At 45.9% G+C, this 22,362-nt stretch overlaps 1 protein-coding gene, 2 non-coding genes and 4 pseudogenes across 6 annotated transcripts in view; all 7 read right to left on the reverse strand.

The window, feature by feature from the left end:
• Nucleotides 1-172: 172 nt before the first annotated feature.
• On the reverse strand, nt 173-281 carry LOC115086402 (annotated as a pseudogene).
• A 176-nt stretch (nt 282-457) lies between these two features.
• LOC115086421 lies at nt 458-576 on the reverse strand. Its single transcript, XR_003855293.1, has one exon. It is a non-coding gene; the product is annotated as a 5S ribosomal RNA (ribosomal RNA).
• Nucleotides 577-750: 174 nt separating this feature from the next.
• On the reverse strand, nt 751-869 carry LOC115086391 (annotated as a pseudogene).
• A 174-nt stretch (nt 870-1,043) lies between these two features.
• LOC115086323 lies at nt 1,044-1,162 on the reverse strand. The gene has a single exon (XR_003855223.1). It is a non-coding gene; the product is annotated as a 5S ribosomal RNA (ribosomal RNA).
• Nucleotides 1,163-1,541: 379 nt separating this feature from the next.
• LOC115086370 lies at nt 1,542-1,660 on the reverse strand (annotated as a pseudogene).
• Nucleotides 1,661-2,705: 1,045 nt separating this feature from the next.
• On the reverse strand, nt 2,706-2,824 carry LOC115086345 (annotated as a pseudogene).
• An 8,483-nt stretch (nt 2,825-11,307) lies between these two features.
• LOC115083461 (gastrula zinc finger protein XlCGF57.1-like) overlaps nt 11,308-22,362 on the reverse strand; it is a 389,522-nt gene continuing 378,467 nt past the window's right edge. The window contains exons 1-3 of one of the 4 annotated variants that reach the window (XM_029587306.1): nt 18,795-18,835; nt 16,491-16,695; nt 11,308-15,822 (exon numbers count right to left, since the gene is read on the reverse strand). In XM_029587306.1, the coding sequence (XP_029443166.1) occupies nt 13,855-15,819 (1,965 nt within the window). In that variant the 5' untranslated portion in view covers nt 15,820-15,822; nt 16,491-16,695; nt 18,795-18,835 and the 3' untranslated portion in view covers nt 11,308-13,854. Of the gene's footprint in view, nt 15,823-16,486; nt 16,696-18,794; nt 18,836-22,362 lie in introns of those variants that run through there. The other 3 variants (XM_029587305.1, XM_029587304.1, XM_029587302.1) reach the window with 3 other exon arrangements.

A 22,362-nucleotide genomic window follows, 5' to 3' on the forward strand; every position in this document is an offset into this window, starting at 1 on the left:
CATTCTAGGATTGTAAAACATGGGATGAGTTGGTTTGTCTTTTCCCATCAACCTTCCCATCTTCCCTTAATATGGCCATACCTGGGGAGAGGCACAATTTCCATACAAGCCTCCACGACCCTCCGGTTCTCGGTTTTCATCACTATGTTGACTTCATGGAGGGGAAAAAAAATGCCTACAGCATCTGGAATTCCCAAGTGGTCACCCATCCAAGTACTAACCAGACCCAACCCTATTTGGCTTCCGAGATCAGGCATATTCAGGGCACTGTGGCCGTAGGTATAAGGATCGCTCTTCTTCGTCCTCATGGCCCTTATCTGGCGTGCTTCCATGCGGGCAGCCTTAGCGGGCGATGAAGACAGTTAGGAGAATGAGAGAAAGCGTAGCTGCGGTGGAGCCAGGAGTAGTGAGGAGAAGAAAAAGAAGAATGTTCACTTCAGGGAGGGGAAAAAAAAAAAGCCTGCAGCACCCGGTATTCCCAGGCGGTCACCCATCCAAGTACTAACCAGGCCCAGCCCTGTTTGGCTGCCGAGATCAGATGAGATCGGGCATAATCAGGGCAGTGTGGCTGCAGACGCAAGGAGCTCTCTTCTTCGTCCTCATGGCCCTTATCTGGCGTGCTTCCATGCGGACCCCCTTAGCGGGCAATGAAGACAGTTAGGCGAATAAGAGAAAGCGTAGCTGCGGTGGAGCCAGGAGTAGTGAGGAGAAGAAGAAGAAGAATGTTTACTTCAGGGAGGGGAAAAAAAATGCCTGCAGCACCCGGGATTCCCAGGTGGTCACCCATCCAAGTACTAACCAGGCCCAGCCCTGTTTGGCTGCAGAGATCAGACGAGATTGGGCACATTCAGGGCAGTGTGGCCGCAGGTGTAAGGATCTCTCTTCTTCGTCCTCATGGCCCTTATCTGGCCTGCTTCCGTGCGGGCCCCCTTAGCGGGCGATGAAGACAGTTAGGAGAATGAGAGAAAGCATAGCTGCGGTGGAGCCAGGAGTAGTGAGGAGAAGAAAAAGAAGAATGTTCACTTCAGGGAGGGGAAAAAAAATGCCTGAAGCACCTGGTATTCCCAGGTGGTCACCCATCCAAGTACTAACCAGGCCCCACCCTGTTTGGCTGCAGAGATCAGATGAGATCGGGCACATTCAGGGCAGTGTGGCCACAGGCGTAAGGATATCTCTTCTTCGTCCTCATGGCCCTTATCTGGCGTGCTTCCCTGCGGGCAGCCTTAGCGGACGATGAAGACAGTTGGGAGAATAAGAGAAAGCGTTGCTGCGGTGGAGCCAGGAGTAGTGAGGAGAAGAAAAAGAAGAATGTTCACTTCAGGGGGGGGGGGAAAAATGCCTGCAGCACCCGGTATTCCCAGGCGGTCACCCATCCAAGTAAGGAGCTCTCTTCTTCGTCCTCATGGCCCTTATCTGGCGTGCTTCCGTGCGGGCAGCCTTAGCGGGCGATGAAGACAGTTAGGCGAATGAGAGAAAGCGTAGCTGCGGTGGAGCCAGGAGAAGAAACAGTAGAAAGTTGCCTTCAGGGAGGGGGAAAAAAATGCCTGCAGCACCCGGGATTCCCAGGCGGTCACCCATCCAAGTACTAACCAGGCCCTGCTCTGTTTGGCTGCCGAGATCAGACAAGATCGGGCATATTCAGGGCAGTGTGGCCGCAGGCATTAGGAGCTCTCTTCTTCGTCCTCATGGCCCTTATCTGGCGTGCTTCCGTGCGGGCACCCTCAGCGGGCGATGAAGACAGTTAGGCGAATAAGAGAAAGCGTAGCTGCGGCGGAGCCAGGAGTAGTCCGGAGAAGAAACAGTAGAAAGTTGCCTTCAGGGAGGGGAAAGGAAATAACCAGGTCAGGAGTAGTCAAAGTAGAAAGTTGCCTTCAGGAAGGGAAAAGGAAAAAAAAATGAAGACAGGAGAATAAGAGAAAGCGTAGCTGCGGCGGAGCCAGGAGTAGTCAGGAGAAGAAACAGTAGAAAGTTGCCTTCAGGGAGGGGGAAAAAAATGCCTGCAGCACCCGGGATTCCCAGGCGGTCACCCATCCGAGTACTAACCAGGCCAGGAGTAGTCAGGAGAAGAAACAGTAGAAAGTTGGCTTCAGGAAGGGAAAAGGAAATAACCAGGTCAGGAGTAGTCAAAGTAGAAAGTTGCCTTCAGGAAGGGAAAAGGAAAAAAAAATGAAGACAGGAGAATAAGAGAAAGCGTAGCTGCGGCGGAGCCAGGAGTAGTCAGGAGAAGAAACAGTAGAAAGTTGCCTTCAGGGAGGGGAAAAAAAATGCCCGCAGCACCCGGGATTCCCAGGCGGTCATCCATCCGAGTACTAACCGGGCCAGGAGTAGTCAGGAGAAGAAACAGTAGAAAGTTGGCTTCAGGAAGGGAAAAGGAAATAACCAGGTCAGGAGTAGTCAAAGTAGAAAGTTGAGTTCAGGAAGGGAAAAGGAAATAACCAGGTCAGGAGTAGTCAAAGTAGAAAGTTGCCTTCAGGAAGGGAAAAGGAAATAACCAGGTCAGGAGTAGTCAAAGTAGAAAGTTGCCTTCAGGAAGGGAAAAGGAAATAACCAGGTCAGGAGTAGTCAAAGTAGAAAGTTGCCTTCAGGAAGGGAAAAGGAAAAAAAAATGAAGACAGGAGAATAAGAGAAAGCGTAGCTGTGGCGGAGCCAGGAGTAGTCAGGAGAAGAAACAGTAGAAAGTTGCCTTCAGGGAGGGGAAAAAAAAATGCCTGCAGCACCTGGGATTCCCAGGCAGTCACCCATCCGAATACTAACCAGGCCCAGCCCTGTTTGGCTGCCGAGATCAGACGAGATCGGGCACATTCAGGGCAGTGTGGCCACAGGCATTAGGAGCTCTCTTCTTCGTCCTCATGGCCCTTATCTGGCGTGCAAACTTATCAGTTTGCACGCCAGATAAGGGCCAGATAAGTTTGCCCACCCTTATCAGTGGTGGGCAAACTTAAGGCTCACCAGCAACTTTTCACCAGCTCACATATCCTTTCCCAACGGTGCATTATGTGTGGCCCAACAATGCTCCAACATGCAGTCATCATAAAGGCCAAGTTCTCACTTCAACAGCTAGATCAAAGCATCAGTGCTCGGGAAGTGACATGTTCCCACCCCCACCAGCAGGACAGGGCATGTGTGACAGCATGCTGGCAGGGCTTCCTTCTGGGGCATTTACTGGCTACGGTACGCCTGCAGCCAAGCCCTCTTACCCTCAACTGCGTGTTCCAGCATCTGGCTCCTCTTCCCTCGCAGCCATGGGCCGCCATCCTCAACCTTGGATGACCCCCTGTCCTCCTGCCTCCACGACGGACGTCCATGATCCGCGGGAGACACTGTCCTGCGCTATGCTCCTCCCTAGGTGCGTGTGCGTCTCTGCTTCTTTTAAAGGAACCGCAGCGGGAAACCAACCCGCGGCCCCGGATGATGACATCACTGGATCCCGGTATATAAGGCCGGGCCCAGCCTCAGTTAGTTGCCTTTGCAACAGGTCTGCACACTGATCGTGTACTTCGTTGCCTCCTCTGGTGAATCCTTCCTGTTCCTGATCCTGTTACTTTTCCTTGTTCCTGTGTCCTGCGTATACTCTATGTGACTGCATGTTTTCAGGGTTCCCACCCCCAAGTGGAGACGCCCAATATGACTATATGCTGACAGGGTTCCCACCTCCAAGTGGAGAAGCTCAATATGACTATATGCTGGCAAGGTTCCTAATGCCCGCCAGGAAGAAGAGGAGTCGTTTACTGTGGGTCTAATGGTAACCTGCCCGCAGGCTGAGAATGACATCTGAGGGAGGATGAGAAATATGGGTTCTAACTAAAAGGGAAGGTGAATGAATAAGGGAATTAAACAGTTTGTGAGAGTGAAGCGTAGGAAGGGTCAGAGAGGAAAAGAAGGGACAGGAATGAGTAACTGACTGAAAGGGAAGGTAAGAGAGGGGAGGGAGGGGTGAGTGACAGAGGGAAGGGAACGAGTGGGAGGGTGAGTGACAGTGGAGAGAGAAGGGAGAGAGTGAGCAGCCTTAACCTCTTCGGCCTTTCCTCATAGGGAAGCCGTCCCTTCACCTTTATCATTTTGGTTGCCCCTCTCTGTACCTTTTCTAGTTCTGCAGTATCTTTCTTTTTAAACATTTATAGTGTTACGAGCGCGCGCGGGCGTCGTAAGCGGGTAGTGAGCCCTTGGGCCACGGCAGGACTCAAGGAGGAGCCCCAGCCACACCGTGGGAGGTGAGCTGAGCAGGCATGGGGAGCCAGGCAGGCAGGAACAGAAGCAGGGAGTCTGACCCTCAGCCGGACCTGCATGCCCATGGTAGCCAACACGGGGAAGTTGACTAATGAACGGTCCTCCGACTGTTCCCGGCCCTTTCGGACCTGCCGCTGGGTATGGCAATGGGCAGCAGGCCGGACAGAGGCGAGGGCAGACAGAGTCCTTTACACTGAAGACGTCAGACGAGGGCTGAAGCAGACATCCAAGACAGGCTGAAGCAAGACGTTGAAGAGGAGGGCTGGAAGGAAACATGGCACTGTCCATCAGGGCGCCCTACTCAGCCCACCCACGGGACTGAGTCGCGGACCACCCCGTCCCAGACGCGCCCTACACAGCCCAGGAAGGCTGGTCGCGGACCACGCTGAGGAAAGGAGGGTGCAGGGAAGACAAAGCGGAAGATCCAGGCGAACAGGAACTCCGATGCTGGGATACTGACATCCGAAGCCCCATCGGCTGGCAGGAACAGAAGCTCAAGAGCCCGGGGGACGAATCCCTCCTGTTGGCCACTCCAGGGCCCAACAGGACAGAAGGCTCAGGAACCAGACGAGGACATAGGGCAGAACAACCGGAACTGGAACAGGAACAGGATCACATCAAGGCAGACATCAGGAACACTTCAGGTAGTGGATATCCGGACCGAGACAGGACAAGGAGCCATCAATACATGGAGGACCTGGATCGGCAAGGTTACAGGCGACTGTAATGCTCAATCCGAAGGCCAGTTGCAAGTGAACAGAAAGTCCTTAAATACTGGAGGTAGAAGGCAACTCCCTGGGAGGAGCTTGCCAGGACCGCCCACCGCTGGTCCTATAACTGGGGTAGAGAGCTGCGGGCCAGCCCCTAGGGAAACGGGCGTGGCTGGAAACCAGGAAGTCCAAACGCAGAGGCATGCAAGCCACAGGCACCGCTAGGCCTCTCAGGCCCTGGAGCAAGTCCCGGATGGAACGTAGGCGAGGCCCTGGCTTCAGAGCAGCCTCTGGAGGAAGGTAAGAGACCTCCTGTAGCGCAGCAGCAGGGGGGATCGCAACATATAGCCCACTAGATCCGACGTCCTCAGTTGCTTAGAGAGAAAAATCCATGATAAAGCTTTTGAGATGCAGGGAGCAGAATTGCACACAGGACTCAGGGTGCAGACACACCATGGAGGGATACAGAGGTATTATGACTTTCTACATTTTATTCTCCATTCCTTTCCTCATAATTCCTAACATCGTTTGCTTTCTTGTCCCTTCCAGCACACGGAGCTGAGGAGTTCAAAGTATTTTCCACAATGATGCCCTGGGAGCATAGGTGACCCTAAAGCAGGGGTCGGGAACCCATGGCTCGCGAGCCAGATATGGCTCTTTTGAGGGCTGCATCTGGCTCGCAGACAAGTGTCGCCATACTTCGCGGTTCCCCGCTGACCCAGCTGCTCCCCGGTCCTCCGCCGCCCGGGCTTAAAATGCTGTCAGCCCGGGCGGAACGCGGCAGGACAGCTGGAGTCAGCGGCACCGGCGTGCTCTCTTCTCCCCCCCCCCCCCCGGCCCGGAAGAGGAAGTGGAGAGCATCGGGTGCCTGCGCGGGAAGAAGAGACCACACTAGCGTGGTCTCTTCTTCCGCGCAGGCACCCGATGCTCACCACTTCCTCTTCCGGGCCGCGGGGGGGAGGAGAAGAGAGCACGCCGACTGGAGTCATCCGGGTGCCTGCGCGGGAGTCATCGGGTGTCAGCCGGGTGCCAGCGCTGGAGTCATCGGGTGCCTGCGTGGGTCTTCCCGCGCAGGCACCCGATGCTCTCCACTTCCTCTTCCGGGCCGCGGGAAGAAGAGAGCACGCCGGTGCTCTCTTCTTCCCGCGGCCCGGAAGAGGAAGTGGAGAGCATCGGGTGCCTGCGCGGGAAGACCCGCGCAGGCACGCTAGTGTCCGACGGGAAGAAGACTGCAGCGCGGCTCGGAGGAAAATGAAAATCTTCAACCGCGGCCGATGGGACTCCGCCTTCGCGAGGGCTGAAAATGAAGGAGGTTAGCGTTGGGAGGTGGCTGCTGCTGCCGCGAGTTCCCGTGGGGGGGGGGGGGGGGAGAGAGAGAGTGAATGAATGAGCGAGCAAGCATGTGTGTTTGAGATCCTGTGTGTGTGAGTGAGAGATTGCATGTATGTGAATGATTGAGAGCCTGTATATGTGAAAGAGAGTATGTCTGTGATTGAGATCCTGCCTGTGAGAGAGAGAGCATGAATGTAAGTTTACCATTGGGAACCTGTATGTGTAAGTTTGTAATTGAAAACCTGTTTGTTTGAAAGAGTATGTGTGTATGATTGAGATCCTTTGTGTGTGAGAGAGATCATGTGTATGTATGATTAAGAGCCTGTGTGTATAAGTAAGAGAGAGATCATGTGTGTCTGTGTCTGATTGACAGCTGGTTTAGGTGATGGAGCATGTGAGTATGTGATTGAGAGCCTGTGTTTAAATGAGAGAGAGAGACCATGTGTGTATGTGTGTGATTGAGAGCTGATTTAGGTGAGGGAGCATGTGAGTATGTGATTGAGAGCCTGTGTGTAAATGAGAGAAAGAGAGGACATGTTTGTAAGCATGTGAATGAGAGTCTGTGTGTGAGAGAAAAAGACAGCATGTATTTATGTGATTGAAAGCCTGTGTGTGTGTAAGCGTGAAAAGATAGACAGCATGTGTGTAAATGTGTAATTAAGAGCCTATATAAGTGAGAGAGAAAAAACATTTGTATATGTGAGTGACTGAGAGCATGTGTGTATAGGTGTGTCATTGAGAGCCAGTGTGAGAGAGAGCGCTGGTATGTGACTGAGAGAGGAGAAAGTTCCAAGCAAACCACCCCACCTCCTGCTAATTCAGAACAATCTCAGGACACCTGGATATCAAACGTTCCCAGGTATGCAGAGCAAAAAAAATTTTGTATCATTATTTTTCATTACTGGATCTTTGTGTCTGCTATTTTGAAATATTTTGTTGGTATCTGGAAATGTTTTATATGAGTTTTTAATTATTGGATATTCCACTCATCAGCTGTTTCGAAATATGTTCTTTTTGTTAGTACAGTTTTACTGCTGATGATTTTATATTTCTTGATTTGTTTTATAAGGATGTGTGATGTTTCTTTTTTCCTTTGTTACACTGCATACAGAGACTCTGGCTTGTTGCAGTTTCCAATTCAGTTTTTGTCTGCATGCTTCTTGTTATGCGTTTTGGTCTCTTTATTCTATGTTAGGTGAGGGACAGCACGTGATTCAGGTGAGGTTTTCTGCTGGCGTGTAGTTTCTGTGTAGGACTCTATAGCAGCCTGACTTGGTCCGTTTTCCTAATAGGAGATGTATTGGTGTCTTAAGGCCTGGTGTAATATTTTCAGAGACTTATTGTACTTTAAAAGTGTGATCTTACATAAAATGCACACATTTACTTGTATTTAGTTTTAAACATATTGTATGGCTCTCATGGAATTACATTTTAAAATATGTGGCGTTTATGGCTCTCTCAGCCAAAAAGGTTCCTGACCCCTGCCCTAAAGGTTGTGGGGTCTGGGGAGACTCAGCCCCTGCAGGCCCCTCTGATATTCTGAAGAGTGGGATTTGGGGGGTGAGTGGGGGGGTGAGGGAAGGGTTCACTGGATTTTCATTCCCCGTGCAGAGATTTCCACCCATCGGCTGCTGCACCTCCTGCCTCACTGGTGCTTCCAAGGAGCAGGAAGCAATGTTAGTCATCAGGGGATGAGGTTACAGCAGCAATGCAGAGACCCCAAAACTTCACTTGCGCCTCTCCCCAGGGCCGGCCGTATTAAGGGAATAGGGGAGGGTTTCGCCCTGTTCCTGGAACCCTTTGCTACTAGGGTGCGGGAGGCCGGAAATATTAAAGGGGTCTGGGGTGGCACTGTTCACTCCAAAATATCACTTTTTGTGGACGATGTGATGCTAACTCTTACTGACCCTGAAGCATCTTTACATGGGGCGATGGCTGAATTGCAGGGATTTTCGGCGGTATCAGGAATGCGAATCAATTATGAAAAATCGGAAATCCTTAACCTGACTCTGTCCCCTACTACAGTGAATAGTCTTAAAAGCCGATTTCCTTTTCTCTGGGCATCTTCCTATCTGAAATATTTAGGTGTTAAGATTGGAACCCATGTGAGCCAATTATATGATCTAAATTATAAACCTCTGGTGGCTAATATTCAGGAGAGCTTGAGGAGATGGGACCGTCAGGTATTCTCTTGGCTAGGACGCCTGGCTATTGTTAAAATGAATGTTCTCCCCGTTTCTTGTATTTCTTCACTACTATTCCAATCTGTATACCCGCCGCACTCCTCAAACAATGGCAGCAATTAATCTGTGGCTTCATATGGCGGAAACGCCCTCCAAGGGTGGCAAGGTCTATTCTCTATTTACCTAAAGATAGGGGAGGGTTACATCTACCTAAGAACATAAGAAAATGCCATACTGGGTCAGACCAAGGGTCCATCAAGCCCAGCATCTTGTTTCCAACAGTGGCCAATCCAGGCCATAAGAACCTGGCAAGTACCCAAAAACTAAGTCTATTCCATGTAACCATTGCTAATGGCAGTGGCTATTCTCTAAGTGAACTTAATAGCAGGTAATGGACTTCTCCTCCAAGAACTTATCCAATCCTTTTTTAAACACAGCTATACTTACTGCACGAACCACATTCTCTGGCAACAAATTCCAGAGTTTAATTGTGCGTTGAGTAAAAAAGAACTTTCTCCGATTAGTTTTAAATGTGCCCCATGCTAACTTCATGGAGTGTCCCCTAGTCTTTCTACTATCCGAAAGAGTAAATAACCGATTCACATCTACCCGTTCTAGACCTCTCATGATTTTAAACACCTCTATCATATCCCCCCTCAGTCGTCTCTTCTCCAAGCTGAAAAGTCCTAACCTCTTTAGTCTTTCCTCATAGGGGAGTTGTTCCATTCCCCTTATCATTTTGGTAGCCCTTCTCTGTACCTTCTCCATCGCAATTATATCTTTTTTGAGATGCGGCGACCAGAATTGTACACAGTATTCAAGGTGCGGTCTCACCATGGAGCGATACAGAGGCATTATGACATTTTCCGTTTTATTCATCATTCCTTTTCTAATAATTCCCAACATTCTGTTTGCTTTTTTGACTGCCGCAGCACACTGAACCGACGATTTCAATGTGTTATCCACTATGACACCTAGATCTCTTTCTTGGGTTGTAGCACCTAATATGGAACCCAACATCGTGTAATTATGGCATGGGTTATTTTTCCCTATATGCATCACCTTGCACTTATCCACATTAAATTTCATCTGCCATTTGGATGCCCAATTTTCCAGTCTCACAAGGTCTTCCTGCAATTTATCACAATCTGCTTGTGATTTAACTACTCTGAACAATTTTGTGTCATCTGCAAATTTGATTATCTCACTCGTCGTATTTCTTTCTAGATCATTTATAAATATATTGAACAGTAAGGGTCCCAATACAGATCCCTGAGGCACTCCACTGTCCACTCCCTTCCACTGAGAAAATTGCCCATTTAATCCTACTCTCTGTTTCCTGTCTTTTAGCCAGTTTGCAATCCACGAAAGGACATCGCCACCTATCCCATGACTTTTTACTTTTCCTAGAAGCCTCTCATGAGGAACTTTGTCAAACGCCTTCTGAAAATCCAAGTATACTATATCTACCGGTTCACCTTTATCCACATGTTTATTAACTCCTTCAAAAAAGTGAAGCAGATTTGTGAGGCAAGACTTGCCCTGGGTAAAGCCATGCTGACTTTGTTCCATTAAACCATGTCTTTCTATATGTTCTGTGATTTTGATGTTTAGAACACTTTCCACTATTTTTCCTGGCACTGAAGTCAGGCTAACCGGTCTGTAGTTTCCCGGATCGCCCCTGGAGCCCTTTTTAAATATTGGGGTTACATTTGCTATCCTCCAGTCTTCAGGTACAATGGATGATTTTAATGATAAGTTACAAATTTTTACTAATAGGTCTGAAATTTCATTTTTTAGTTCCTTCAGAACTCTGGGGTGTATACCATCCGGTCCAGGTGATTTACTACTCTTCAGTTTGTGGTACTATTATACCATCCGGTCCAGGTGATTTACTACTCTTCAGTTTGTGGTACTATTATGCGGCCCAGTTGCATGCGCTAGTGGCCTTACATGGTGTCAGGTATCTCCCTCAGTGGGTGAAGTTCGAACAGGGGTTGTTGGGGTCTTTTCCCATTACAGCGTTACCGTGGCAGCCCAGTCCTTCGTGGGACAAATTTGATTATTATCCCTTTGCTCTATGCACCACGATGCGGATCTGGCACCGCTGGAAAACTGAGCTGGTGGGACCTGAAAGGCACTCCCTGCTAACCCATTTATTTACCAATACGGCAGTACCCTGTTCGGAACGATCAGTTGGTCTTAGCTGCTGGCGAGGGACTGGGGTCTTGCGCCTGGGACATATCATACAGCAGGGTAAGGTGCTTACCAGAATGCAGCTTAGTGATTTGCACCCTGGAAGCACTGTAGATTTTCTACTATATGCCAGAATTGCGTCCTTCATACAAACTGGTTTAAGGAGACGTACTTTGAGACCTAATAATACTCTCTTTGAGACTTTATGTCAACATGCCTCATGTATTAAGGGAATTATATCCAAAATCTATACTATGTTTAATAATAAATCCCAGGTGGTACACAAATATAGGGCGCTGTGGGATGCGGACTTTCCGGGTTGTTTGGAAGACAGTGATTGGGACACTATATTCACTATGGCTGGCAAGTGTTCCATATCAGCGGGCTTACAAGAAAATTGCTACAAATTGCTATATAGATGGCATTATACACCCCTTGCGTTACACAGGTTTTATCCTCATCTTCCAGACAGCTGTTGGAGAGGTTGTGGCGATCAGGGTACCTATCTGCACATCTGGTGGTATTGTCCTCGCATACAGAGTTATTGGCAGGGGGTGATTCAGTGGATTTCCCAGCTCTTAAGTAAGCCTTGTGCAGCTCAACCCTGGCAAGTATTACTAGGAGCGCCTATGAAAGAATATAATACACCCACACAGAAGTTGATTTTGCAAATCTTTATTGCTGCCCGAACAGAGTTGGCTATAAAATGGAAGCAAGTAACGATACCTACGCTTGCTGCAGTGCAACATCGCCTTTTTTCATTATACCAATTGAGTAGACTTACTGCTGTCCATCGGAATCATATCTCTTCCTTTCAGGCTATCTGGGGTCCATACCAAAAATGGATAGCTGATGATAGTACCATTTCCAGTCCATAGATTTGTAGCTATTATGCTAATCCACCACACAGGAGTATTAGTAATCGATTCTTATGCACCGTTTCTTAGTAGGTCACGATTGTAGCAAACCAGTGTGGGGTAGGGGAGGGGGGTGGGTAAGGGGGGGTTGATAAGGTTTAGCAGGTTATCACACTTCAGCATGTAATTTGATCTTTTGTTTGTTGTTATTATTGAGATTATTCTAAAATTATGAAGGCAATTTTTCTCCAACATGGTTGCCTCTGTGATTGTCGATTCTTCAATGTGCTGTATAATGGTGGCAATTTGTTGTTTACTTGTTTCTTGCATATTGTTGTACGTTATGACTTGCCAATAAAAAAAGATTATACATTAAAAAAAAAAAGGGAATAGGGGAGGGTTGATGGGCAAAGACTGAAACCAACTCATCCCATGTTTTACAATCCTAGAATGGATTTTCTCTCTTTCTAAGAAAAATGCTGCTCATACAAATTGTTCTGCAATTCTTTTCTTGTTTTTACTTTTCCACTTAGAGATCTATAACTAAGATAATTGGATTTTTTTTGCAGTTTAACTTTGATGCAGTTTCTTCTAGGTTTTGGTGGGCTCTCCTTCTGTGCCCTTTAGATTTAAAATGCAGGGATTATGCATGAAATTTGCAGTACCTTCTCTAGTTCTCATCCTCAGGGAGCAGTGTGCCTCCATCCCAGCCCCTGATCATTTTGTCATAAACTTGAGGACTATTTCCTGATTCAGTGGGTCCCTGAGCAGGTTCTCCAGGGCCTATAACTGTGGCAGGGATGTGACCTTCACATGAAGATCCTGCACTGTCATTGCCACCATTATTACCTCCATTTTATCCTGGGCGATGCGTGCATTTATCTTTTTCTCTTTTTTCATCCTTAAATACTAACACTGGCCTTACTCACATTTGTTCTAGATTTTGTACCAAGTGAAAGTAATGACAAGGAATATAAGAGTCCCTCTGTTCCATTATTTTCTGTCCTTCAGCTGTGAATGGAGCACTTGGTGCTTTTTAAGGTGAGGAGCTGAGTGACTTTCTTGTCACATTCAGTACAGACAAATGCTAAGTCAGGACACCTCGAATGAGATGTCAAACTCTCAAATTCATTGCTAATGCCCTTCACAATAGTTCAATTGTGCTAAAGAGAGCCTCCTTCTGGAGATCATAAGATGTTATATGCACAGGCAACAGCTCCAGCTGTGCCTGAAGTTTTTCTTAGTCAGTCCCATGGCACCCAATACATGTGGACCAGTTCTCTGTCCTTCTCCCACATTTCCTTGGTCTCCAATTCCATCTTATGGCACTTAAGGATCTTTGATGTCTCCATATGATCCACAGAGTATTCACCTGCTACTGATACCTCTATCAGCAATGATCTTCCTGTCTTTTTTGACTTTACTGCAATGTCCGCTTTGCTCTTAGGATCAGGATCCCAGTGCGTTCCTGGTACAGCAATGGTATAATGTTTACACGACTTCTGAGGATGAGCCGGACCACCTTATTATGCCTTTCTGTATCCAGGTCTCATATCAGCACCTGACCTCCAGCAGCAAGCTGTGTAACCTTTTCTAATTCTGTTTTACAGACGCTGCATTTGTCTGTTCAACAGGATTTCTTCTCTGCTGTGAACCATCCCCTATCCTGGGCTGCAATTATCAATCTCTCATCCCTATGTTTAAGCTCACCATTCCAGGACCATTCCTGTGTCAGATTTTGAGCCATGTGGGGTTTTTGATGTAACTCTTCGTATTTCCCACTACATTTATATTTTTGGGAATTGATTTTCCTTGTTTACTGGTCTGATTCTTTGCAATGATTTTTATCCTGTTTGCAAATTCCATTGCTTATTTCCCCTCATGTACTGGCAGAGTCTCACTTATTCCTTCAACTCTTGTAACAATTGTCCATGCTTAAGGATGGTGACCAATTTTGGCCATTCACTTTCGTACTTCAGTACTGATTGGGTATTTGCATCTGTAAGGTCCACACCACCTTCACCTGTTAGAAAGTACAAACTCAGCATACACTGACTCTTAGAAGTTACTTTATACATAGTTCAACTTATACATAGTTCAACTCTTTAATATCTTTACCAGACCATTTTACAATAACAACAAACATAGGAGTGTGTCAATTGCATGTGACTCCTGTGTGGCTTCTCTGGTGGCTTGAAAGTTCTTCCTTTGTTCTGAAGCTTTTACCACACAAAGTGCAAGCATTTGGTTACACTCCAGCACAGATTCTCTGATGCTATATGAAAGATATGTTAATGGTTTATCTGGTGTAGTTTTAAGTTTCTTTCCACACTTTAACTTTTACCACTCTCACGACATTGTAAATTGCATCTCTCCTGTGTGGATTCTCTGGTGCGATTTGAAGCTTCTTTTATCACTGAAAGTTTTACCACACTCACTACACGTAAATGGCTTCTTCTCTCCAGTGTGGATTCTCTGGTGAGATTTGAGATTTTCTTTCCTACTGAAACTTTTACCACACTCACTACATATAAATTGCTTCTCTCCAGTGTGGATTCTCAGGTGGGATGTGAGATTGTGTTTCAGTCTGAAGCTTTTATCACACTCACTACATGTAAATGGCTTCTCTCCAGTGTGGATTCTCAGGTGGGATTTGAGATTTTGTTTCAGACTGAAGATTTTACCACATTCACTACATGCAAATGGCTTCTTTCTTGTGTGGATTTTCTGGTGCAGTTTGAAGCTTCCTTTCTGATTGAATTTTTTACCACACTCATTACATATAAATGTCTTCTCTCCGGTATGGATTCTCTCATGATATTTGAGACTTTGTTTCTGACTGAAACTTTTACCGCACTCACTACATATAAATGGCTTCTCTCCAGTGTGGATTCTCTCGTGAGATTTAAGATTTTGTTTCCAACTGAAACTTATACCACACTCACTACATGAAAATGGCTTCTCTCCTGTGTGGACTCTCTGGTGGAGGTTAAAGCTTCCTTTATCACTGAAACGTTTACCACACTCGCTACATGTAAATGGCTTCTTTCTTGTGTGGATTTTCTGGTGCAGATTGAAGCTTCTTTTCTGACTGAAACTTATACCACACTCACTACATGTATATGGCTTCTCTCCAGTGTGGATTCTCTGGTGCTCTTTGAGATGCTCTTTCCGACTGAAACTTATACCACACTCACTACATGTATATGGCTTCTCTCCAGTGTGGATTCTCTGGTGGAAATCGAAGGCTACTTTATGACTGAAACTTTTACCACATTCACTACAAGTAAATGGCTGCTCTCCAGTGTGGATTCTCTGATGACATTTTAAGCTTCCTTTCTGACTGAAACTTTTACCACATTCACTACAAGTAAATGGCTGCTCTCCAGTGTGGATTCTCTGATGACATTTTAAGCTTCCTTTCTGACTAAAACTTTTACCACATTCATTACATGTATATGGCTTCTCTCCAGTGTGGATTCTCTGGTGGCATTCAAAGTTTGCTTTGCACTTGAAAGTTTTATCACACTCACTACATGTAAATGGCTTCTCTCCTGTGTGGGTTCTCTGGTGGAGTTTGAAGCTTCCTTTCTGACTGAAACCTTTACCACACTCACTACATGTAAATGGCTTCTCTCCTGTGTGAGTTCTCTGGTGGAGTTTGAAGCTTCCTTTATGACCAAAACTTTTTCCACACTCACTACATGTAAATGGCTTCTCTCCTGTGTGGGTTCTCTGGTGGAGTTTGAAGTTTCCTTTGTGACTGAAACTTTTACCACATTCACTACATGTAAATGGCTTCTCTCCTGTGTGGATTCTCTGATGGAATTTGAGATCTTGTTTCCAAGTGAAAGTTTTACCACACTCACTACACATAAATGGCTTCTCTCCTGTGTGGATTCTTTGGTGGTGTTTAAAGGTTCCTTTCTGACTGAAACTTTTACCACATTCACTACATGTAAATGGGCCTTCTACTTTGGGGATTTTCTTCTCTTGTAGGACATCTACCTTCCTACTGAAGCTTTTTTCGGACTGAATACAAGACAATGGTCTCTCACCAGTAAGTTTTTTTCTTTCTCCTGAAAAGACTTTCCCCTCACATAAGCTTTTGTTGCACTTATTATGTGAAATTGCTCTCTCTCCTGGTTGGAATTTTAATTGTGTGAAGTCTTCTTTCTGATTTAAGTTTCTGTCACCACCAGTACACATGAATAATGTTTCTTCTCTTTGTGGTTTTGGGTTTGCTTCTAAGTCTTGCTTGTCAATGTTTTCTCCTCTTTCAGAACATGAAAATGTTCTCTCTTCTGTCTCCATTTTCTGGTAATTTAATAAAGAGAAATGAGAGCTGTAAGATTCCCATCCTATTTATTTATTTGGAAATTTTTATATACCGAGGTATAGCAATCAGCCTTCACCCCGGTTTACAGTTTAACAACTTAATACAGTTAAATCACAGTATAACCGAGAAACTTATTAGCTGAACGTATTAAAACATTCCATATACAGGTGAATTGAACAGGTATAACAATGTACAAATGGCGTCCAATAGGTCTTATAGAGTGTACGAATTGACTAAATGGAAGAGGGTAATGAGTGGGTCTCTGTCCTGTGTGTGTTCTTTGGTGTATTACTAAGGATTCCCTGCTAGACAAGCTTTTCTTGCATTCAATACAAGTGAAAATGCTCCCTTGAGTGTGATTTTCTGGTGTAATTTCAGGGTTAACTTATGTTTGAAACATTTTCCACACTGAGAGCATGGAAAAGGTCTTGCTCCTGTGTGGGTTTTCTGGTGCAATTCAAAATGACATTTCCTATCAAAGGCTTTCCCACAGGTGTCACAGTGAAAGGATTTCTTCCCTTTCTCCTCTATTTGGTGGAGGTCAGAACTCATTTGATCACTGTTAGTACATTGGAAGAGTCTTTCTGCTCTCAGGTCTACCTGATGCACAGGGCTGACTGTGAGCTTCCTGTCACTACTCACACACTTGGTGACTCCATCTGGAGCATCTCCTGCAGGGTCTCGCTGCTTCTTCTCCAATGCCTGCTGACTTTGGCAAGTGTCGCCCCCCTCAGCCTTCTGGGAAAGATTTTCAGAGTCATTTCCTGATTGCCTTTGTTTAAGTGCTAGTACTGTAGGGTGCTCTTCTCGATTCTCCTCCCTCTTCTCTTCCTGTGTGACCTCATTGGCTGCTGGATATAAAATGAAGGAATTAATCATGTATCAGGGACAATGGAATGGAAAGCTACCAGTGACCTGGCATCAGACTTTCTGAAGCATCACACAATGATCGCATGGGATCTATGATATTAGAGAAATCTGTGACGAAGCTGAAGCTTTAAGACATGCCTGTGAAAACGCCTGTGTGCTGTCTTTATAGAGCTCCTGTGGCTCTCTTTACCATACTGTAGAGCATTTATTTTATATGTACAAACCTTTATCCAACCTCCTCCAATGCAATTGTTCTGGCTGAGTTACAAAGATACATGTACATGTAATCACAAATAAAACAGAGGAATGAAAGGATGGATCGGTAAAACTGTTTTGACAGAGCAGTATGTGACCGGTGCAAGTTCAACAAAGAATTGCATCAATACTGTTCACACAAGTGATTGATGAATTACAAGTGACAAGCCCGGATTCGGTGTGTTCACTCATATTCCTTCATCCTAGGAAATCAGCACAAGTATATAGAGCCAAGTTTCTGGCTCAACAAGCCCCTGAGGCAGCTCGGCAGAGCGAAACTCGGCCAGAGTCGGGCAAGTTCCAATAAAAGTCCATTTTTACCGATCCATCCTTTCATTCCTCTGTTGTTCGTCACATTGGATCGGTTACCGGTTTGCTTCCTTGGACCATCACAAATAAAACAACATCACACAGAATGGATAAATTAAAAACATCTTTACATAATAAAGTTTTCAAACACTCATAAATAACCCTCCATCCTGAACTCAGCTGGAAGAGCAGGAAAAAGTAAAGGTTCTCTTATGTGTTAGTAGCAATCAGTACTCAGGAGCAGAGGGAACAGAAGCATCCCTGTCCCTTCAGTCCTCAATGATATCAGTGGCTCATAACGTCCTAACTTAGAAGACATCAAACCCTTTATTTCTGAATATCACCATCGGTTTCAACTAAGAGCGGCTCTGCACTGGGAGCCAGTGAAGATCTTTTAACACGGGAGTTGTGATTATACCTTCCACTGCCACTAATGACGTGACATTTTTATCTGAGCAGCAATAAACCTCCTGTAATGCAGGAACGCTGGAGATCACACAGGTCCCTCCTTTAGGATGCCTGTGGGTCTGGTTCCTCTGGGTTTATCCACTATTTATTGTTTTAAAAACATTTATTATTATTCACTTACAGTGGACCTGCGATACTAAGTGATTACAATAATAAATTAAAATAATAATAAACCACATTTAATATACATGCAATAGCACATCTACATCTAAAGCACAGATCACTTAAAAATAACTCACATACAGGCCGTGCAAACCAGGCAATTGCACGGAGCGGCACATCCGGGGAGGCGGCAGGCCAGCAGAGGGCGGAGAGAGCGCCACCGCCGCCAGAAGAGGATATGCACTCATATCTTCTTCCGGCGGCTGAAGAAACAGAAGGCTGCCCATGCTGCCACTGGGGTGGGGGTGAGGAGATCAGCGTGCGAGCGTGGCGCAGCGGCTGGGACTCTATGCACAGGGCGGCGCAGAGGTTAGTACCAGCCCTGCTCACATCCCTAACATTTCCATCTTCTCTATTACATTATATAAATAAACTTGTTTTCCAACCTTACGTGCGTCTGTATAAATTTATTTTCTTTTTATTGAGGGAAAACCATCTAAAGTATCAGCAGAGAGAGAAACTCTCAGGGATGGGAGAGAAAGAGGATGAGAGGACGAGGTAAGGGGCGGGGCCAGGGACTGAGGATGAGGGGCGGGGCCAGGGACTGAGGACGAGGTGAGGGGCGGGGCCAGGGACTGAGGGCGAGGCGAGGGACTGAGGACGAGGTAAGGGGCGAGGCGAGGGACAGAGGACCAGGCAAAGGGTGAGGAGAGGGACAGAGGTCAGGCAAAGGGTGAGGAGAGGGCCAGAGGTCAGGCAAAGGGTGAGGAGAGGGACAGAGGACAAGATAAGGGGTGAGGAGAGGGACTGAGGACAGGCCTCATGCACATATTGATAAATCCAGGCCTGCTTGCACATCTCTGGTGTGGAGCTGACCCAGGGAAAAAATGACTTTTAGTAAAACATCTCCTGTATTTACTAAAAATACAGAAAATGCAATCCTTACCTACAGAGCTCAGGATCTCATAATTCTCCTTCACATCCCTGTAAAGCTCCTTCTGTCCTTCATCTGAACACCTCCCTTCCTCCTGGGAGAAAGAGACATCGAGGTCCTCAGACATCACCGGCACCTGAAACACAAACCAGAAACGCTCAGGGACACATGGAGGGGCTCAGCTGGCTTTAATCTCTTATCATTTTATCATGGAAGAGGGGACACCAGGACCCCTCATCCCCAGGAACTGCCAGACTTGTTCCTCTGGAGTCAGATTCCTCTCTGGACCTCGGGGTTTGCAAGTCTAACTATGAAAAGATTCTCTGATCCCAGAGACACAGAATATCAAATGCCTCTGCCTGGATAAATCAGTGAATAATAAACCCAAGATCTAACAGAGTATTACCCAGAATCTCAGGAACATCTGATTCTGTCACTGTCTCTCATCCTCCTGACTGCTCAGCCCCTAACCTTGGGTCATCTTTGATGCCAATCCCTCCTTCTGCACATCCAAAACATTGCTAAAGTGCATTTATCCCTTCCTCTCTGAGCCTGCTCCCAAAACCCTCATCCCCTCTCTTATCAGCTCCTGCTTAGTATTTTTTCAAATCAGGAGACTAATGAAATGCAATCAATCAAACAATTAACAGGGCAGGAAGAGTTTGGTGTCCAGGGCAGTAACACGGCTCCCATTTCCAGTTATTTCCATGGCTCATATGCCGGGCCATTAAGTGATTGTATTACATTTAAATGTACATTTATGTTTTTCTATAGCTTCCACCTCTGTAAATACCTGCGTAACTTCATAGCCTGCACACATTTGGTGACATAAGGGAGAGGCACAAATATTCTGATGTTTGTGGTCGGCTCATTAAGATTTGCTGCTTGTGCGCCCAATTTAGAAACCCAGCAATAACAGCTCTGGGCCACCTGTCTCCATGTGGTCAGTGGCCCAGTCGGTGCGCTCGTTCTCTTTTTATTAGGCCCTGAAGATATGGTAGCTGTGGTACTTCGGTGATCCATTTCTCTAGAAAATTGTCCAAACGAAGATCCTCTACCAATTGTGAGATCCGCACCAGACGGAGGTTGTTTCTGCGAGACCTCTTCTCTAGGTCTTCTATCTTTTCGCTTTGTGCAGCCAGTTGCTTTTCAAAGGATGAAATTTTAACTGCCTCGGTCATGGAGTCGTTCTCTAGACAGGAAATCATTCCCTCTGCCATTTATAGAACCCCCACGTACCGCTGCTTGCAAAGATAAACCGGCTGTCTCAAATGCTTTCTTCAAAAAGGTTTCTTCCTTTCTATCCTGTGCGTCTAAGGAGGCTCCCCCTTCTACCGGTGTAGTCATCCTCTTTGACAATGCTGCCACTGGGGCATCTACTTTTGAACTTTTAGGAAACTAATTGATATTTCAAAAAAGTCATTTCACTCAGATAAAACTCAAGCCGCTAATGGAAACCCTGAATCGTTATTTAACGTTGTTAACCTCTTTAAAATAAGACACCCTTGATAATATTGACAATGCCCTCTGCAATAGCATTGCTCAACATTTCAATGTTTTTCTCATCTCTCCATCCCTAAGTCCAGTCCTTGGTCTTCCTTTGAAGACACTGATTCTACAATGATTCCACGTATACTATCCAAGATGAAAGTATCATCCAGCCCACTCAATCCATGCCCAGGTCACCTTTTAAAGGCTGCACGTGATTACATTTCTTCCCCATTAGCCCAACTGGTTAATCTTTCCCTTAACTCTGGTGTTTTTCCGGATATGTTAAAACAAACTTCTATCCTGCCTATCCCAAAAAAGGAAAACACGGATTTAATGGTTTTCTACAGCCTTCTTAACCACATCAGCAAAGAATGTTGAATCAGTTGTGCTGCATCAGTTTATACAAAACATTAACAAGAATGCCACTCTTCATCCGAACCAGCACGGTGACACCATTACTGTCATCATTTGATACAATCATAGGAGGGTTTGAGTCAAACACGGATTGCGTTTTAGTTTCATTTGACATATCTGCAGCATTTGTCACCCTGGATCACAACATTCCGCTTACAATCTATTGGTATTACCAATACAGTTTTTAGATGGTTCACCTCGTTCCTGTTCAATCGCCCTCAGCAAATAAGAATTGGCTCACATAGCTCTGAATGGTACAGATCCTGTCAGGTGTACCATAAGGGTCTTCACTCTTGGCTCTATTGAGCACGGTGACACCATTACTGTCATCATTTGATACAATCATAGGAGGGTTTGAGTCAAACACGGATTGCGTTTTAGTTTCATTTGAAGTATCAGTTATTCTTCTCCCCTGTCATTGAAGCAGAGAGCTATGCTGTATATGCATTGAAAGTGAAGTATCAGGCATATTTGGTTTGGGGTAGTAACCGCCGTAACAAGCCAGCTACTCCCCTCTTTATGAGTGCAAATCCTTTTTTCCATTACCTCTTGCTGTTGAAGCTTAGAGCGATGTAGGAGTCACAGTAAGCATGTGTATGTTTATTTAGTAAGGGTATGGCTATTGACACAATACCCTTACTAAATAAACATACACATGCTTACTGTGACTCCTACATCGCTCTAAGCTTCAACAGCAAGAGGTAATGGAAAAAAGGATTTGCACTCATAAAGAGGGGAGTAGCTGGCTTGTTACGGCGGTTACTACCCCAAACCAAATATGCCTGATACTTCACTTTCAATGCATATACAGCATAGCTCTCTGCTTCAATGACAGGGGAGAAGAATAACTGATACTTCACACATCCAGCAGAGCTCTCTGCTACAACGGCAAAGGAGAAGAAAAAGGGTTCGCACTCAAAACGCGGGGAGTAGCTGGCTTGTTACGGCAGTTACTACCCCAAACCAAATGTGCCTGATACTTCACTTTCCATGCATATCCAGCATGGTTCTCTCCTGCATCGGCATGGGAGAAAGACTGATACATCACGCATTTCCAGCATAGCTCTCTGCTTCAAGGGCAGGGGGAAAAAAAAAAACAAAACAAAAAACTGATGCTTCACGCATATCCTGCATAGCTTCAACGACAGGGGTGAAGAAAAAAAAGGATTCGCAATCACAAAGCGAGGAGTAGCTGGCTTGTTACGGCGGTTACTACCCCAACCAAATGTGCCTGATACTTCACTTTCAATGCATATCCAGCATGGCTCTCTGCTTCTACAGCAGGGGAGAAGAAAAAAAAAAAAAAAAAACCAACAAGAGCTGTACAACATAGTCTAGGTAAAACAAATAAGCATGGGTGTAGCTTGCTTATCGCGGCGGTTACTGCCCCTACTACCCCTAACTAATCAAGCTAGATATTTCACTTGCATGCAGCTCCATCACTGCTCTCTACATTAATGGTGGGGGTGGAAGGGGAATAGAACAAGGAGCTAAGAGTAACAGATAAGAATGAGAGAAAAAATGTGTGAGGCTTGCTGGGCAGACTGGATGGGCCATTCGGTCTTCTTCTGCCGTCATTTCTATGTTTCTATGTTTCTATGTTTCTATTGATTTAGTTACGTTCTCTCTGCCATCTTCTTGCAGATGATATCCAATTCTTCATCCCTTATAGCAG

Source organism: Rhinatrema bivittatum, chromosome 2 (assembly GCF_901001135.1).
Source record: "Rhinatrema bivittatum chromosome 2, aRhiBiv1.1, whole genome shotgun sequence".
Classification (NCBI taxonomy): domain Eukaryota; kingdom Metazoa; phylum Chordata; class Amphibia; order Gymnophiona; family Rhinatrematidae; genus Rhinatrema; species Rhinatrema bivittatum.